The sequence below is a fragment of the Hemibagrus wyckioides genome, linkage group LG18 (genome assembly GCF_019097595.1).
Source record: "Hemibagrus wyckioides isolate EC202008001 linkage group LG18, SWU_Hwy_1.0, whole genome shotgun sequence".
Lineage (NCBI taxonomy): Eukaryota > Metazoa > Chordata > Actinopteri > Siluriformes > Bagridae > Hemibagrus > Hemibagrus wyckioides.
Window position 1 is genome coordinate 13,116,308 of NC_080727.1, and position 13,975 is coordinate 13,130,282.

The window sequence follows — 13,975 nt, forward strand, 5'->3', positions numbered from 1 at the left end:
ATTGAAGAGCTCTTCTACAAAATTCAGAAAAGTCTGAGCACTTCTTTAATATAGTATAATAAAAGTAAATGTGACTTATTTCCTGACAAAATAATATCATATATGGATTTAAACATTGTTATATTACACAAGTGATTTAAACTTGTAGATTTTTAAATTTAATGGCATCATTTGTTAGAAATTACTCCCACTGGAATAAGGCAAAATAAAAAAAGGAAACTTTGTACATTAGACATGATCTGGCTTATAATGTTTTCAACAAATAAAAAAAACACAACCCAACTCACAACAGATACTTACAACATTATATCATTAACATACCAGTTAGTTCACAATGCAGTAGCCTTGAATATACACTGATCAGGCATAACATTATGAGCAGTGAGAGGTGAAGTGAATAAGACTGATTATCTCCTCATCATGGCACCTGTTAGTGGGTGGGATATATTAGGCAGCAAGTGAACATTTTGTCCTCATAGTTGATGTGTTAGAAGCAGGGAAAATGGGCAAGCGTAAGGATTTGAGCGAGTTTGACAAGGACCAAATTGTGATGGCTAGACAACTGGATCAGAGCATCTCCAAATCTGCAGCTCTTGTGGGATGTTCCCGGTCTGCAGAGGTCAGTATCTATCAAAAGTGGTCCAAGAAAGGAACAGTGGTGAACCGGTGACAGGGTCATGGACGGCCAAGGCTCACTGATGCATGTGGGGAGACATTTGCTGAAGAAGTTAATGCTGGTTCTGATAGAAAGGGGTCAGAATACACAGTGCATGACGGGTCAGATCTGTTTTGGCAGCAAAAGGGGGACCAACAAAATATTAGGCAGGTGGTCATAATGTTATGCCTGGTCAGTGTATAACCTATTTTATTCACACTACACCGACACCTAGATTATTCTACTGCACAGCACATCCCCAAGTGTTTTATTCCTGTTATACTACAGCATATCACATCATACCATTTAATCTGCTTATTGGAGCATTTAATTTTGTGGAACATCAGAGAAACAAGTTCCCGTAATCAGTTAAGTTCTAGCAGATAAAACGTCTTTCCCTCACCAGCTTGAAGTTAAGAAGACAAAATAAGATCAGACATTGTACAAAGAAGGCACAAAGTTTCTTCTCCTCTGTCCTGAAGAATTTCCCATGGCAGAAAACTTTCACTATCACTGGAGACTCCTGTCATAAATGTTAACAAAACTCCTAACAGAAAGACACTAACAAATATGCCTAATAATAATAATAATAATAAAGCACTGTACTAATACAATGATGCACAAAAGTAATAATGTGAAGGTAAGATAATAAAACCCAAGAGGGTTTAATTAAAAATCATCACAAATGGATGAAATAAAAGAATAATTAAGTTAATGTAAACTAAATCTATTAAAAATCTAAACAGATTTTGAAAAAAGTAAAGTAAAATGTCCCTTCAGTGAAAACTGCTTCTCTTGCTAGTTTCTTTCCAATAACAGTTTATGGATATTGATGTGATATACTGTAAGGATACTATCAGTGTTATATTATGCTATAAGAATCCCACAGCAGGTGATGTCTGAACAGCTTTCTACTGATATATAGATAAAATATAAGATAAATGTGTGCATGAAGGTTTGGGTTAAAGGTGCCGTTTGTGACATTTTCAAGTTTTCTTTAGATTTCAAAAGATATTTTGAACACTTTCATTCACAGGTCCCTTAGAAAAAACTGATTTACTAAATCACCATGGAAATGATCAAACCTGTTTTTTTTTTTTTTTTTTAAGTGTGGGGTTTATTCTTCCATTTTAATCTTTTTCTGGACCAGAAATTTGCTCCACCCCCAGCCAGCGCTTTTCAATTCAATTTCAATTCAATTCAATTTATTTGTATAGAGCCTTTTACAATGGACATTGTCTCAAAAGAAGATAAACAGAGAAAGGAGAGGGGGGAAAATAAATAAATAACTAAATAACTGGAAATAAAAATGAATTATTAAATTAAATTATTAAATTATTTTATCCTTATTTTATTTTATCCCTAATGAGCAAGCCTGTGGCGACGGTGGCAAAGGAAAAACTCCCTGAGATGATATGAGGAAGAAACCTTGAGAGGAACCAGGCTCAGAAGGGAACCTCATTTGGGTGACACTAAACAGTATATAATGTAACTGTAACTGATTAATGTCCTTTCTGTCCTTTTGTCAAAGGTCATTACCATTTGAAAGGTCATTTCAATTGTGGAGTGTGCAATTTCATTGAACTTTGTCCTGTCATATTTGATCTTGTCTTCCAAACTGCTCTCTCACCAATAAATAAGGAATAAGCTCTAATCTCAATTAAAGGCGCAATAGAAAATATTTCTGAATTTCTTGACACAGGGAGAATGCATTGAACACACTTACTGAAATTTATTTAATACTTCGTACAAAAGCCTTTGTCGGTAATGACACCTTCAAGACGCCTCCTTTTTGGAGAAACTAGGTGCATGCATTGCTCAGGTGTGATTTTGCCCCATTCTTCCACACAGTCTTCAAATTTTGAAGATTCCATAGTCCTCTTCTATGAACTCTGATCTTTAGTTCTTTCCATAAATTAGTATTGATTTCTTTGCATGTGGATTGCATGGGTTGTTACCAACATCTGGTGACAATTTCATGACAATAGCACCTTCAGAAATGTATTTACCAGTGGCGGACCGTCAGGGTCAGCAAGGCCTTCTCTGCTGGCCTAAACAGCAGTGATCTAAATCACTGACTTGCATTTTATTTTTCCATGAATGTGTATTAAATTATTCCCGATAGTCTATTCTCTACATTTCATAGATTTTCTGTTGTAGTGTATATTTATGATAATAGTATTTATCCAATCATATTTCAGCTAGTGGCTGACATCATGTGTTGCCCAGCCGTAAGGCCTGCAGAATTAAAAGTGCAGGCGCCTGGAGCTTAAAATAAGTGGCAATGAAACTATTCCATTAACCAATCAGATTTCGAGTTGGCATCACTGGGGCCATCTAGCAGGCATACGATTACGTCAGCAATTTCCCGTCCTTTGATTGGATAGTTGGAGTAGTCAGAGGCAGCGACCCGCCCATATACATTGTTTCTATATTCGCTGCGTCTCATTTCAGATGCTGTGTCCTCTGGAGACTGCAGTTTCCTGCATACTTCATCAAGAGTGTCTTATTGAGAAAAGTAACCATAATAAAATGGACTATTCCTTGTGAAGTGTGAAATACTGTAGACTAATTTCTTTTTTACTTTGTTATTTAACGGTTGATTAGTATCTATTGCCGTGTTATCCAGGGGCAATTCTATTTCCATTTAATGGGGGCTCAGCCCGCAATGAGGGTATAATAAAAAATAAATAAATAAATAAATAAATAAATAAATAAATAAATAAAAGGTTTGACTAACAGGGTAGGATTTTAAACTTATTGCAGCATTCCACTGTATTGCACAGATTTGTATAACATTTGAGTACTGAACAAGCCAAATATGAGTCTTCCTGATCACACACACACACACACACACACACTTGTCCTCTGATCCTCAGAACGTGATTGAAGAACACGCTGAAAGATGGGGAGGAGCCGAAAGTCTGCCGCTGTTTTCATCGACTGAGGCGACCACCAATTTGTGTACAGTTTATGGAGAATCGCAGAATTTTAGGAGGGCTGAGTAGAAAATGTCAGGGGGTCATAATGATGGTATAGAGGTGGATTAATTCAGGAAGGACACCAGTGAAGGCCTAGGTGTGAAATGCACGGTCCGCCACTGGTATTTAGTATGTGAGAAAAATGATGACTTGTTCAAATTGTACTTATTTTACCCGCTGTATATATTTACAAACAATGGTCATAGCCTCAGCAAAAGTGTACAAAATGGCTTAGAAACCTGTTTAGAGAACTGTGTTCTGGTCTGTAGTGACTGATCATTCAGGCATTTTATAGAGACTTAACATCTAAAGTCCCATCAGTTCACAAGCTGACAGCTGAGCTGAGATGCAAAGCAGTTCACATCAGGGAGTGAATGCATCTTTGAGACACATCTGACCAAGGTTCACACCTGTACTCACACTGTCCACTTGTGATCTGATCACAGCACAGCCAGGTGCTTCTCCTGTGAGCAAGAAATAACTGCGCTTCAAAAACATATGACAAAAATCATAGATAAATTCTGAATAAATTCTTGCCCATGGCTGACAGATCTTGCCTAATGCACCTTAAAGAACAAACTGTAAGAGTTACTGCGATCACTACAGCACAGTCAGGCTACACTGGGTCCTGTGGTATAGGTGTGACACAGCAACACTATCTATGTATCTGCATCTGTTCAGAGCAAACATTCAGATCTCTATGAGAATTCAGATTTAACTGGGTGTGTACCATAAATATTATGCTCCAAACAAGTATCTTACTTTTCTTTGCATTAAAAAAAACTAAAGTTTGTACAGAAACATGAAAAAAATACGTTTTTGTTTTGGAGCTAAGTCAGTGTTTACGTTTTGCTGCTGGAAAAAAAAGTATATATATTTTTTTTATAATAATAGTAATAATAGCCTCAACAGCCTAATTGTATCATGATAATGAACTTGGTCTTAGTGTAAAAGTTAAAAACTTTCTGCTTGCATGCCTTCTTTATAAGTGTGAACAAGTGTACCTATTCCTATTCATATCTGTATTTCTAGCATGCTATCTGTTCAATCCAAATGTATTCGAATTTAGTTTCATCCCTAGGCAGAAATCTGCATCACTCCAGTTCAACTATAAACATGCGCATGGCTTTTTAATCCCATTTACACAGTGATTATTTTTGTTCATACCTGTCTGGGATATCTTCAAATGAATGGTTTCATATCCCTATAAGCAAACACTTCAAATAAACACAGAAATCAAAATTAGTAGCTAAATTACACAGCCGGGACCAAGTTAGTAATAACCTTTTACTGTGCTAACACTAATAGTGAGCCTCCTGTTCTTATGTGTATTTGGATTTGTTTAAACCACATTATCTGTTCATATCTGGTTACATCCCTAAGCCACAGTCCAGTTGATGAGGGACTTATTGTGTGTGCTCATGAGCATTTAAGCTTATTTGCTAAGTAGGTGCAGGATAGCTGTGAATTTGGATTGCTTGCTATACATTATCAATAATTCAAATAATATTTGTTTACATCTACAATTTTTAAACATGCAAAATATGGACGGTGGTAGCTCAAGTGGATAAGGCTCTGGGGTGCCACCGTTGGGCCTTCGAGCAAGGTCCCCAACCCACCCTGCTCCAGGGGTGCTGTATCATGCCTGACCCTGCTCACTGACCCCAACCCTCTAAGGATGAGATATGCAAAGAAAGAGTTTCACTGTGCAATAATGTACAAATGTGTGACAAATAAAGACACCTTAGCAGCTTGTTAGCTTTGGATGAAGCAGATTATATTTGTTGACAAAGTTAAATATGATGATATAGAGCTTCTCATGCAGTTCCTTGCCATCCCCCTGTGGCCAGTTTACAAACTGCTATGTTAATGTGACTGTCTTTAACTAGAATTAGAGTTCTGCTTAAAGCCTGCTTCATTTATTGTGGAATTACAGCTTACATTTCCTGATTTTGTCATGGTACATCATTTTTACAGCGGCTTGCATCAGTATACAACCCCTTACCCTTTCCCACCTGAAAATGAAATGGACTTAACATCAATCTACACAAAATAGCCCACCAAATAAAGTAGGAGGACAAAATAAATAAGTAAAAACAAATTACAAATAAAAAGGTATTCACCCTTGACCTCTAAATTAGTTCTGGTGCCATCTGAAGTTACATGATTACTTGAATGAAATGAAGTATGTGCAGATAAAGTGATACATGATCTCTATAAATTGACTTGTACTCAGAAAGTATATGTGTTTATCAGAGAACAGATCTAAACAAGTAAGACCACGGAGCTAACAAAACATGTTCCAAAAAGTTGGAAAAGTACAAAACAGGGTTTGCTTCTAAAAAAAAAAAAGAAAAGATCCTAACATTTGAAACATCCGGGGCAGAGCATGCCTACATCCATTAGAAAAATGGAAAGAAAATATTGCACATCCATGACTCTACATAAATAGAGGGCTGACCATCAAAATTAAAGGGCTTTAAACCAAGAGGTAAATATGACCTCTGAAGGAGGTGGACAGATCCACATCTCAGATGGAAGTTGTTCATAGGACAATCATATGCCAGACAGAAAAGAAAGCCACATTAAAAAAAAACATTTGAAATCATTTACAGAGCCACCAAAAATAGGAAAAAGTTTTTAGCCCTGGTACAACATTTGGTGGAAACCCAAAACTACTCATCACTTTTAGAACTCTATCTGCACTGAAGCGTGATGCTGGCACCATCATCCTGTGGGAATGCTTTTCATCAGCAGGGGCAGGCTAACTGTTTAGGGTTGAGAACAAATCAGATTGAGCCAAATACAGAGCAATTATAGAAGAAAAGCTGGTCTAGTCTGCAAAAGACTTGTGAGCGAGTTAGAGGCTTCTCTTCCCTTTCAACAGAAAAACAGCTCTAAACATGCTGCCAAAGCTACACTCATTTTGTTCTAAACTAAGTACTTGAATGGCTTAGAACAGCTCAGTCCAAAACGAGAGCTCAGTCCAACTGAGATGCTGCAGCAAGACTTAAAAACTGCTGTTCACCAGCCAGCGCAACATATCTTGAGACATTTTGTTAAGAATTGTAGGTAAAAACAGGCTGCTGCAATTGCACCTAAAGTTGATTCTATGAAGTATTGGCCTGGGGGAGGTGAGAGAACAATCAAGAATGAATCATGATGTGTAAATCAAATGGTAAAAATCCCAAGTGACTCCTTTTCAGTTATGAGTGTAACACTACAAAATGTGGAAATGGTCAATGGGGTAAATATTCAAACTCTGAATATTAGTGCTGAAAAAGTAAATGAGGAGAAACTGAAACAGATGAAAGAGGATGAGGATGACCAGTGTGAGATACGTCACAGAGACCTTCAATGTCCCTCCTGTTATGACAACACACAGGTGAGCAAGAAGCACTGCATGGGGTGAGGCACAAAATCCTACATCAAATATTCCACTAACTCACAACACTACATGTTAACACACACCTCTACACACCAACACACACTTCTACACAAGAACCTACGTCAAATACTCTGCGAACTAGCACCACTTTAACACACACCATCACACACCTCTACACACAAACACATACGTCTACACATGAACACACACCTTTACAAACACACACCTCTACACACAAACACATACATCTACACACGAACACACACCTTTACAAACACACACCTCTACACACAAACACACACCTCTACACACTAACACACACCTCTACACACAAACACACACCTCTACACACTAACACACACCTCTACACACTAACACACACCTCTACACACAAACACACACCTCTACACACTAACACACACACACACATCACCACACACTATCACACACCTCTACACACTAACACACACATCACCACACACTATCACACACCTCTACACACATATAGCATTACATATTAACACACACATCACCACACACTGACACACACCACAATATGAGGTTTAAAGCATTAGTGTGTTGTGAGACTCATTAAAGGATTGGTCATATTGCTGGTCTTTAAATACAGAAACACACACACAAACACAACATTATGGGCTTAAAAGACATAGAGCACAGACAACACACACACATACACACACGGCTGTATTTACATGTCACTGTACTTGTATCAGGCTGCTATCATAAAAAGAAATCATGATATCAGTAGAAAGCCAATATTTTGAAATGGTTTTCATATAAACTGCACAATAAAGAATACCACACGCACAACCTGAGAATAAGACTGTCACAGGCTGCCCCCTAGTGGTACAACTAATGCTGTTGGCAATGTTAAACTGCCTGGTCTGAGACATTGACATTACTTGTACTGCTAATTATGTAGCTAGCTAACATTGCGTCTGCTTAGCTTAGCTTCCTACAACCAAACACATGGAAAAAAAACATTACAGCATATCTGGTTTCACTAATAATGTCCGTGGTATAAAATCTAAATGCTTGATATAAGGTTATTATGTGCTGTTTTAGGAAAATCATTAGCAGTGGGGTGTTGTGTTGAGTTACTATTAACACCCTGAAGTTGATTAGCTTTCAATAAAAACTATAAAAGAACATTATGATCATTATATGAAATATTTCATGTTTCATTTATATGCACTGCGGGAACTGAAGACGCAAGAGGATAAACTTTTGAGTCTTTTACAAATGATAAACGGACGTTTTTTTCCTTCAAACTTAAACGCTATGTTCTTTTTGCTTTAAGTTGTTGAGTGTATACTAAAACAAGAAAGTTTTTATTAATCCAAGTATTAATAAATGTTTATTAAATTAACAGATTATTATATTTTCTAATAAACACAAAACATCCTTATGACAGCCGCTTCTTTTTGCAATCTAGATTTATTAAAGTTTTTGGGTTTTATTCAGTGATCATGTTAGTACAACCAACAGTATCAGCTCTGGTACCCTGCTTTCTAGAAAATGGACACACACACACACACAATGTCAAAACACATCATCTTGCACATAATGTTCTCAAAACGCTTCTGCACCATGACCTAGTCACACAGAGAGGCATTTTAGGAGAGCGTTATGCGCACAGCTTATATGAATCACGTGGAAACGTTCACTGAGTGTTGAAACTGTTATTAATCAGACATTTGACAAAGAAGTCACTATACATGAAGAGAACCTCATACATAGAAAGCATGCCATGCAGAGCCTACACAGGTTGGTTACAGAAAAGAAGAACAAAACATTTTTATTTGAAGTGGTGTTTCTCTGCGACATAACACGAGTCGGTTCAAGCAGCATGCACATGCGCACACAGGAGGAAAAAAAGGCCCTCTTTTCCACAACACAGGACCAAGAGAGGAAAGAAAAACTGAGATGAGAGGAAGGAGGAGGCCCAGAGGAGGTCAGCATGAGGTTGTTATGAGGTCAGAGGTCGTAGAGGAGAGCTGTGAGGAGGAAAATTAGGGCGGCTGGGCTGCAGATGACATGTCAGTAGAAACAGAGCAAGAGAAAGAGTGAGAGAAAGAGAGAGCGGCCTGCCTCATCATCACATGTGCAGCAGAAATAGTTAGTGTGTGGGAATAATATACACTGAAGTGCCTGCTTCTTAGGTCCAGATACCGTATAGATCACTTTGTAGGTGTATAGTTACAGACTGTAGCCTGTCTTTGCTATACTTGTTATATTAGCTGAGCTTTTACTACATTCGGAGGAACCCAAACAACAAATTTGCTGAAATCGTATCATTTATGTGCATAGAATGAGCATTCTGAGTAAGCCGGGGCACGACTGAGATTCTCCTGTGCAACTGGTTGGCCTGTGAGGCTGCTACTGAGTCAGGGCAGAGGTGCTGTACAGACATTCAGTCAGCCAGTGAACGGCTGCTTTTGATTAACCACAAGTAGCAGTTGTAGCTCAGGGCTTAAAATGCTAAGCTACTGATCAGATCAGTTCAAATTTCAAGGGTAAGGCCTTTAACCCTCACCTGCTCAGTTGTATAAAAAGAGATTAATGAAAGATGCTCTGGATGACGGCATCTTCCGATGTCAATAATAATAAAATAAATAAATGTAAACGAACAAATACTGACCACTATAACATGTGCTCATGCTAGACGTTCTAGAATCTGTCCTAAATTCTGTAAGTCAGAAAAAGGTGGATGGCAGATACCTTTTCCTTCACATCACTAATTCGTTCATAATTACCAAGAGCACTTGAGCGAGGTGTCTCAGTCACTCACAAGAGAACTCTTGTGAGAGAAAGTGAGACTATGATTCGATTCAGAATTGACCTCACTGCAGGAAGTGAATCAAACTTTCGGTATTTTTTGAGATACTGTATTTTTTTTATAGCTGCTAAACTGAGCCACAAGGCGCAGGTCAGAGCCAAAAAAAAACAAAAAAGAAAAATAAACACATTTTTAAACTTGTTATAAAATTATCTAACCATTTAGCTCCGTTTCTGTGTCCTCGGTTCTAAGGTGACTTTTTGTTTTTTCTACAGGCGTTTAGTAAAGTTTTGCTTAACTTTTTTCATTACTATACAAATGCTAGACCAATGAATAAAGCAGTTTATCAAGGACGTTTTCAGTTTTACATGCACCTCTGATATACATTTTCTGGTTTCTTTAATTATCTGGAGTGTGACACCAAGCCAACACAAATAGCAGACGAACCAAATATATTGATTTCTCTGCTTCAGACTCTGCAAACAGACTAACAGGTATGAAAGTGCCCACTAGTGCTTGGGGACTAGAGAGCCCATGCAGATTCTGAACCAACACATGCACTTTTGGTTAAAGGATTAGAGCCATGGACCACTGTACTGAGTATAAAGCACTGAGGTGAGGCATCAGTTCACGGCGCAGCCTGTTCTTACCATTAACGACACTGGGAGACAGCAGGGTGGAGTCACGCTCGGCCAGCCTGCAGGCTCCCTCCTCTCCCGCCTCAGGGATTGCCTGCGGCACCGGATCCTCCAGGGACTTCACAATGTCCGACCGGTCGATGTTCCTCAGCGCTCCATACAGATTTTCCACTACTGGAAACATAAGTTGAGCAGGTTACATGTACTAAATCATGCAGCAGTCAGAGAGGGAGTAAACAGGATGTAAAAGACAATTTCAAAAACTAAATAAAACAGTGACTCTCTACATCACGATCTGTATGAACTCCTGAACTTACACAAGATCCCTGATTTGCAAAAATGTATTTTTCTTCTATACAAAATATTATGTTTGGAAAAGAAGTTTCATAATATTTTACATCTGTTTGTTAATCCCAATTTGGGATGATAAATCATTTTGAGATAGGTCAAATGTTTTATTTTAATGTCAAAAGATTAAGATTTCATTTTCAACATCCATTAAGAGTTCTTTTTTTAAAAAATATTTTCATTATTTTGAGATTTTGGATAATAAAACATTTTGTATTTGACAGTGTGTCAAAATTTATACATCACTAACCCAGAAATATGAAAATATACCACTATATGTGACCACTTTTGAGGCTCAGGTGTTACAGGGTATACAACAGTATAATGAGCAACAAAATAAATGATGCTCACTCTGGGCTCTCTTGCCCTCTCGGATGGCCCACAGGTTGAGCAGAGCCGAACTCTGGTCCAGGAGGGAGTTGGGATTCTCTACTCGTATTCTGTTAATGTCATCAACACTGAACTGCAGCTCTCTGGCCAGTTCTGCAGAAAGATTACACAAAGAGGGGAGATGAGCAAAACAGAGAGGGAGAGAGACACATCGACAGACAGACACCCCCCCACACACACACATGCACACACACACGTACCAGTCCAGCTTAATCCCAGCTGCTCAGAGATCAGTGTGATCTTCAGCTCTGTTCTTTCCATGGCATTCACAGCAGCTTAGAAAAACAGATTAAAATGTTAATTTATTACAATTATTTAAATGTATGCTAATTACAATACTATACAATAACTAAACTAATACAATTATTATTCACATAAACACCTATTAAATATTGACTCATTCATTCATCTTCAGGAACTGCCTTGATTCTAATCAGGGTATAATAATAATAATAATAATAATAATAATAATAATAATAGTTATTATTATTATATACCAGCTACAAGGTATGCCTACAGTCTATAAGCCTGAGTCATGTTCTATGCATACACACAGCAAGTTCTGGTTTTCCTGGATAATTACACATTCTTGGGTAAGAAGGGCAGAGCTTTAAGTTCATTTATTAAGTTAGATTTAGAACACATGTTCAGCAGGGGTGTGACTATAGCTGTCTTTTACTCATCATACTATATGAGATATGAGATTATATGAGATCCCAGTAAATTCTTGGCTGAATTCTGTATCAACCTGTATATTAACATGTCACATTATATGGACTAAATTATGCCATCACATCCATATATGGGTCATCAACAAATTATTGCCACAAATGTTGAAGCACACAATTGTCTATGTCTTTGTATGCTGCAGCATTAAGATTTCCATTCGCTAGAACTTGAAAGAGGAAAGAGGCCCAAACCTGAGCCACAACGTGAGGTTCATGAAGACATGGTTTGCAAAGTTTTGAGTTGAAGAACTTGAATGTCCTGCACAGAGCTCTGACCTCAACCCCACTGAACACCTTTGGGATGAACCGGAACACTGACTGCGTGCCAGGCCTTCTCATCCGATATCAGTGTCTGACCTCACTCTTGTAAGAGCACACCCAGGTTGCCACTATTGGGCCCCTGAGCAAGGCCCTTAACCCTCAGTTGCATAAAAATACGAATGCCATGCAAAATGGCAGAAATGTAGTCAGGTGCCCACATAATTTTGAACATATAGTGTACATCGAAGACTATCTAATAATAGCCCTATTAAAGAAAATGACTATGTTCTGTTTACATCATCAGTGTGATCTGGGTTCAGGCTAAAACTGGCTCACAAAAAACAAACATTCTTCAAAGTGACCTCAGACATTTTCAATCAGTGTAAACAAATGAATCATTTTCTGGCAACAAGTCTGATATGAAATTCATCAGAAAACTGATGTCTTTCAGTGCGAAGCCGTTATTTTTAGCTCTGTTGGGATAACCTTAAATAGAAATTTAGTGGTTGAAGATAACACTTTCAAATATTAGATCATTATAAACAAGCACTTCGGTCATCTCACAGAGCTGAAATGGGTTTGATAGCATCATTTACTTTGAAAAGAATATTTTTATGAATATATCGCCCCTAGTAAGAACCGAAATACTAGAAATTCTTGATGCTCTGAGTGTCTACTTTCATATGAGTCAATAACCACCACTGGAGTGTGACATGACAAAGAGGTTCAGTGCTGAAATTGGACACAACAAAAGACGCATTTTGTGGCCTCTAGGAAAAAGGGTTAAGGTAATAAGGATATTTTTTCTGTCCATTAGCATGATTTGTTAACTTTTTAAGTCTTCATCACCACTATTATATTTCTAGTTGAGTTTGATGTCATCCTGTGCAGTCATCCTCTGGGTGGCTTTTAGACAAGTGTCTAAAAGACAAATCCTCTCATGATCTCATGATCAAAAAATTGTTTTACTTGAATCGATGTGTGATTTTTGTCTGCTGCAGCAAAATTGGCTCAAAAAATTGGAAAGTAATCAGTAAACAAAGGGAAATATTTCAAAGTGGTGCTTAATAATCTGTACTTACCCAAACACAACTTGCAAAGACTTGTATTATCTTCATCTGCTTTAACCTGCTATTATATAGCCTGTCCTGTAAAGGGTCCTCACCCCCACCCCAATCCATTCACCTATACCAAGTCTGTCATACAACTGTTACACAGCTTCAGCTTCTTTACAGCGGGCATCGTAGCAGCCCTCTCCCCTCGCTCATTCTCTTGCCATGCCACCTAGGAATTCTGCACTCGGACCATATCAGATTCAGCAGCATGCACTACATCACTGCTCATTCTCTGGGTGGACGCAGGGAAGCCCTGACCCCACGGAGCTGCCTGCGATTGATTATGATTGGCCCTGCGTGGCAGAGCGAGGCGTCGAGGACAGGGCTTGGCATCCAGAGCTCAGTCAGAGCCATGCACGAGTTCAGTAGGAGCCAGAGAAAGCAGGGGATACGGCATTCAAAGAGAGCGCCCCTGTGTCCTCCCGCAGCGTGGGGGGCGCTGTGTCTTACCCAGGCCCGACTCGCTCAGGGCGCTGTACCTCTCCCTCAGGGCCAGTGGCGTCAGAGTCCGTCTGCGATCTTCACCACCTGACACCTGAATTAAACAGAGCAAAAATACAGATTACGTGTTTTTATCTGTCCTGCTGAGACATCAATCCTATTTGCTTGACACTTTGAGCTGCTAGGAATAGCTCCTGGATGTGTTCTGGATGGAGGAAAATAATAAGAAG

At 38.5% G+C, this 13,975-nt stretch overlaps 1 protein-coding gene across 6 annotated transcripts in view; it reads right to left on the reverse strand.

Annotated features, from left to right (window-relative positions):
* The window catches only part of ank1b (ankyrin 1, erythrocytic b), a 91,374-nt gene that overhangs the window by 10,984 nt on the left and 66,415 nt on the right, over positions 1-13,975 (reverse strand). For all 6 annotated transcript variants that reach the window (XM_058415360.1, XM_058415358.1, XM_058415359.1 and 3 more), the window contains 4 exons: positions 13,755-13,839; positions 11,401-11,475; positions 11,162-11,293; positions 10,475-10,636 (listed from right to left, as the gene is read on the reverse strand). In XM_058415360.1, coding sequence (XP_058271343.1) covers positions 10,475-10,636; positions 11,162-11,293; positions 11,401-11,475; positions 13,755-13,839 — 454 coding nt within the window. The remainder of the gene's footprint in view (positions 1-10,474; positions 10,637-11,161; positions 11,294-11,400; positions 11,476-13,754; positions 13,840-13,975) is intronic.